The sequence below is a fragment of the Gymnogyps californianus genome, chromosome 6 (genome assembly GCF_018139145.2).
Source record: "Gymnogyps californianus isolate 813 chromosome 6, ASM1813914v2, whole genome shotgun sequence".
NCBI classification, from domain to species: domain Eukaryota; kingdom Metazoa; phylum Chordata; class Aves; order Accipitriformes; family Cathartidae; genus Gymnogyps; species Gymnogyps californianus.
In genome coordinates, this window is record NC_059476.1 from 34,736,667 (window position 1) to 34,742,666 (window position 6,000).

A 6,000-nucleotide genomic window follows, 5' to 3' on the forward strand; every position below is an offset into this window, starting at 1 on the left:
AAAGCTGGTTTCTTAAGCACAACACAGTGTTGTTTAGAAGTATATGCAATATATGAAGTGACACATGATGGCAGCAGTGAACAGCACTAGCTCGATTGTCTTTTGATAAAAATCTTCAATATTGTTATAAAGGAGCATTGCTGACTCCAGCGCTGATCTTCATATGAGGTTGATGGAAAAATCCACATATAGTATGCTAAGATGCAAAACAGCAGTGGTATTTTGGCACTAGATTGTCATGTATTCCTACAGGGGTTTACCCACAAAACTTCTTGTTGATTTAAGTGAAACTGCATACAGTCACTCTGTTTCAGAAGTTCTATTAAATGAAAAAATCTAAATTTAAGTTAATTTTTATTATATTATGGGACATTATATTATACATGCTATTTCAATTTTGAAACTTGCAAATTCATCTGTTTTTAATTGTCCATGAAAACTAATGAATTTTCAACAGCGAACTGCCAGTATACAGCTTTAGACTGCCACAACTTCCTAAAAATCAATGTCACCACATTCTGAAACTGCCTTTCACTTCTAAAGATGCACTTGCATAGTAAGCATTTCTAAAAATAGTTAGTTTTTTAAAATAAGGAAACAGAAATAGTTTCATTAAAACAGTTACAGAAGTCTCTCTCAAACTTTAAATACATATATATTTATCAGTCTGAGACAAAGCACAGAATGTTTCTTTCCTAAAAGACAAAGGTCTTAAATTTACATAAATATGTGAAAATAGTTACAATAAAAGCCTTTTTTCATCTTGAATCACAGCAAACTCTGAATGACAATTTTAACGCACTCAATAGGTCTCGTTAACAATTAGAGTACTAGATTAAAGATTACTTCTGTATGCCACTTTCATTAGCATGCTAGCTGAAAAATTTACACCTTAGTCAGAAAATCATCAGGATATAGATAGTCAATCACTTGAACAAGTTTAACATGACACTTGTAAATCAGTTTTCAATTCATTCTTGGATTGAAAGAGCTGCCATTTATCAAAAACAAAGATCAATTTTCACACACCTTAATTTCAGTTACCATTAGCTGTAAATCCATGTGGATTCAAATTGGATACATTCAAACACTACAATTAATCAGATTTAAAGCCAATGATTCCTTTATAAAATTACTTTAAACTATCATTATGTTTTTGATCAACATTTAATGTATTGTCTTCTGACAAAATAATTGATTGATAAGATAACATAAGTTATATAATTTATTCACACACGTGGGGGATAAATAAGTAAAAATAATAGAAGTGTGAAAATCTGTGGATTAAGGAATGCACTCCCCACACAGTATCTGACATACAGTTGCTTTCTGTAGGAGTACATTCCTCAGTACTCCTGCATAGCTGTTCCTGAACTTTTGGTGTTGGCCACATGATCGCACTTTTTTTGGTAATAGTCTAAGCTTCTGGCATGTACTAACCATATGATACGCTAATATATTTATAAGTGAATGGATTACTTTCCCCTAAAAAATCCATTGTATATCTTCAATTCTTAAATTACATGCGCTGTCATATTACATGGACTACTACTCAGTCCTCATTTCCAGCCTCTCCCAGACAATTCAGTCACGACATCTCCTGATTCACGCTGCCTGTATTCACAACTGCATTCTCAACAAGGCAGGCACATGCACACGCACGTGTGCCTTCCAAACATGCAGGGCAACTCCAGTTGCAAATCCACTGAAGGCCGGCATACAAGACAGAAGAAACGCAGCATGCTCAATTTGCTACACAAGGATTGGGAAAGACAGGGAAAGAAGAATAATGGGACATTACAGATGTGAACATACTGCAGCTGTGGAAGCAGACAGGACCTGATTTGGCATGCTAAATGGACACAGGGTAATGGGTCAGAGGACAACGCAAGGAGGAACCAGGGAGGCATGTATTAATGTCATCTCAGGATCTCCCAATCATCTGTCTTGCCCAGAGGCTCTTGCCTTTGCCAAGCACAAACAACCTGTCCCCCCAGTTACTTCTCATGTACCCCAGTTCTCTGCTTCTCAGGCACACACAGTGGAAAATAAGGAGTTAATAACAGGTGATCTATAGAAAGCATAAATCTCTCAGCAGAGGCCAAGAAGAACATTTAGGTTTTCCTGCTGTAAACTGGACCTGGCTAGGCTTCCTGACACGAGTATATGAAGAGGGACGAGGCATGGCAGCATCCCAGCACTCACAGATTTGAGTTCACAACGAGGTAGTTGATGCCTCTTTCTATGCCATACTTCTGAGGATCATAACCTCCAGTTTGAGAACCACCATGTTAGTAACAGGACAGAATCATTAACAGATGGCACGTAACAGGAAGTGGTGTATTTCATCCTTCTATTCTCTTGTCCCATCAAAAGAAACTAGCTAAATGTTTCATATCCTAGACAAATTTTTCATACTAAAAATAGAGTCCTTACACAATTCTGATTTTCTAAAGGTAACAAAAGTGTATTATAGGATCCCAAAGTCTTCACTGCAGATAACTATAAATCCAAAGAAAGGTGCAACCACAGCACAGACAGGCAAACAGATGCTTTCATCCAACTACCATAAGGAGGAAAGACAGATACACACTCTGCAAACAGCTGTGCTGGCAGAAGACATTATTGAACCATGTGCTCATCACTCTTCTTCTACTAGAAGTTACCTTGCTTAAAGATATGTCAAAATACGCAGAATTAACTTAAACAGTTTAAGTAGTGAGTCCTTCTACACTATTTTATTTTTAATGAAGCAGGTCAGAGAGCACAAACAGATCTGTTAGCAAAGCTAGCAGAACAGCCACAATGAACAACTACAGGAATGCTGAACGTAGTAACATCCACTATTGCCACAGGCAAACAAAATGATAAATTCATAGTGCTGAAGTTTGAGAACAGGCCAGTAAACAGTGTACCAGCCTACCGGAAATCACTGTTAAATATTCTTGTTACTAGTCTGCATTGAAGCCATACCACTATATCTTTGCTGTAGCAATGTAATCTGCATTAACTAAATACCATTTGCATACTAGCTATAATTCTGCCCTCAATTTGTTAGACATACCCTGTACGATCACATCAAAGTTTGTCTTTGTGGGAAGAAAAATAGTTATCAGCACATTTACATTTATTTAGCTTTGAAATGTATTCAGTGTTTAGTGACAAACAGAAAAAAGTATTTCCCACTGTGAAAGTCCCTGAAAGTTAAATGGAAATACTAGGTAGGATCTTCAAAAGCACTTGTGTGACTTAAAAGCACAAGTCCCCTTGAAGCACAAGAGGATTTATACCCCTGAATCACATACACACTTTAAAAATACCATCTTGTTTGTATAATTTGTATTACAAGTTACTTTTGAGCCAGTTAGCTCCTATAATTAAGTGACTACCCAGCCGCTTACCTGATATAGCAACCTTCGCTCTGCATGCCACCCGGGCTTTTGTCCCATTTTCTGGAGACCTGCCAAAAAGAAGAAAAGAAAAACGAGGTTTGAGATCTGTGCATTTAGACTTCTAAAACTCAACCCTTTAAACATTAAAAAGTGTCAGGGTTTTCATATTATAGCTCATTTCAAATGCTTTTCTTTAAAGTTAAATTTGGTATCTCTGGTTTAAGATATGAGTCATTAGATTCTTGAGGATAATCTGGAAGGAAGGTACACCATCAATTTTCTTAATTCCCTAGAAGATTTTACTCCAAAGCTTATTTAACCTGGGTATTAGAAGACAAGTAAATTAATCTTCCTTGTCTTTTCCAGCTCCAACAGAATCAAATACGTTATCAACTTTTCCCCTTCTGTACGCATCAATGAATAAGCAACTTAATTTATTGGTTCTATTATTGGTTAGAGAATTGCCGCCTCCTCTATTAATAGAGACCAATTACAAAATGTTGCATTGCTAATATTGTGATTTTACATGCAGGCAGGCAGACAGTTCGCTAAGTAGCCAGAGTGTAGATCTCAAGGTCAACCTTAAATTGAATCTGTAGATAATGAGTAACAATAGAGTGCTCTCCTTGTATCTGCCACTGCTCCTAACCAAATGAGGCGAAATGAAAATTTCTAGCTGCTACCAATATCCTGACTTCCAGTGGCAGTTATAACATCTTCAGAACTCACAGATTACAGACCCACGTAACAAGAAACAGGGACAAAATTCACTTGAAAACCCTAGAATTTTCTCTCTCAGCCATCAACATCTTATCTGGATTAAGCTTTAACCGAATTCCAGTCTTGAGCAAATACTGAAAAAAGAACTGCAAATGCACTATCAGCTATCAAAGATATGATCTAAATGGTAGAGAAATAACTCTATAGCATACATCTCTTCTAATAACCTCTGCTGACAATTCAAAGGACCCCTTAAAACAGAACTCTAAGCAATGCATGACAGACACAAATCAAGTAAACAATACAGCTGACTATGACTGTAAGAAAACAATACAGCTGTTCAGGTATACCTCCAAGTACTTCTGCCCTGTTCTGGACATGTGCCACCACCATTCTGTGGTCACTAACATCAAAGACCAGGAGTTGAGTAAATCAGCATATATACATACTTGATATTATTCCATCGTTAAAAACATAAATAAAAGATGAATCACTATAAAGGTCTTTATCTTAGTAGGAAAAAGCAATACAACTGCAATAATTACAGAATACCACACATTATAAGCGCTAGTTTTCAAAATCAGCTTTCACAATAAGAGTCAGAAAATGCAGTTCTTCAATAAATTTTTCCTATAAGACCACATTTCTGAAAGCAAAGAGTAGCAGGACTGTTCCTATAGATACAATTAACTGGAGCTAAGCATGTACTCGAAGAGTTTCTATACTAAATTGCAATATAATATTTAAAGTAACAACCTGAGAGCAATAGTGTATCTGCACCATGATTCTCAACATTGCACCCAAAACATATTCCATAAGGCAAAAAAAAATAACATTATTCAAGTAAACCACATATACTTTAGCTCATTCAATAGTTATAACGTGAGAATATTTTCAACTAAACTGATTTTTCTTCGTATTTATTGTTGTATTACTTTGCTGTAGTTAACACAAGTGGCCAGCAGAGGGTACCAATTAACCACGATGATTCCATCATTAGCAGGACTTTAATAACAACATAAAGACTGAAAAGTAGAAATAGGTGTATTCTGACTTGGATAGTTTTGGTTCATTCCATCAGACTTGGTTAGGTACCTTTTTGTATCCTAAAAGTAATCAACAAAATATGTGTATTATGTTACCTGATATTCAGATGCTGGATTATAGTTTAATGTCAATAATAAAATCTACCCAGAAAAATATGGCTTGTATTTAATTTTCTAAAGTAAAAAGAAGATACTGGAATGGTCTTATAAAGTAATGTTTTAAGGCAGCAGTAATGTATCCTTGTACGGGGGAAGACAGAAAGAAGGGTTTAAATCCACCTTCCTAGACAGGCTGTTAAGAATTCACATAAGCGAAAGCCTTCTTCATAATGCTCCATTTGAATTTGAGCTGTTACTCACCGTTCTTCAGTTCTGCAGGAGATCAGCTCTTCTTTTTGGTTCTGTAGCTCTGTCCTGTACGCAAGTATACGAGCATTGCAAACCATCAGGTTTTTAACCGCTTGCAAGAGTTGGTCTTTTTGCGTGCTCACTGCAAGTAGTTTACAGATGCCTTCTCGCATGCGGATTTCGAAGTTAATCTTCTCTTGGATGTCGCATTCCTAGATATGCAAAAAGCAAACAAAGGACTAAACAAAAACCCAACTAACAATATCCTGAATTTGTAACAAGTTCTACTTATTTCATAGTTGGGATAGAAAACCCTAGGTTTTAATTATATGCAGCCATTACAATGGTTACTAAATGTAAAATGATGGTTCTCTCTTCAGGAACGAAAGAGTAAAACACAGGATGTAACAGATTCACTATATCTATTATACATGCAAATTCCAAACCAGGTAGTAAAATTAACTCACTGTAGCATCTGAAAGTTACTAAAAATT

General features: G+C 36.1%; 1 protein-coding gene across 1 annotated transcript in view; it reads right to left on the reverse strand.

Annotated features, from left to right (window-relative positions):
• RTKN2 (rhotekin 2) overlaps nt 1–5,694 on the reverse strand; it is a 28,010-nt gene extending 22,316 nt beyond the window's left edge. Inside the window, exons 1-2 of the mRNA XM_050899236.1 lie at nt 5,519–5,694; nt 3,402–3,460 (exon numbers count right to left, since the gene is read on the reverse strand). Of these exons, the coding sequence (XP_050755193.1) occupies nt 3,402–3,460; nt 5,519–5,679 (220 nt within the window). The 5' untranslated portion in view covers nt 5,680–5,694. The remainder of the gene's footprint in view (nt 1–3,401; nt 3,461–5,518) is intronic.
• Nucleotides 5,695–6,000: the final 306 nt, after the last annotated feature.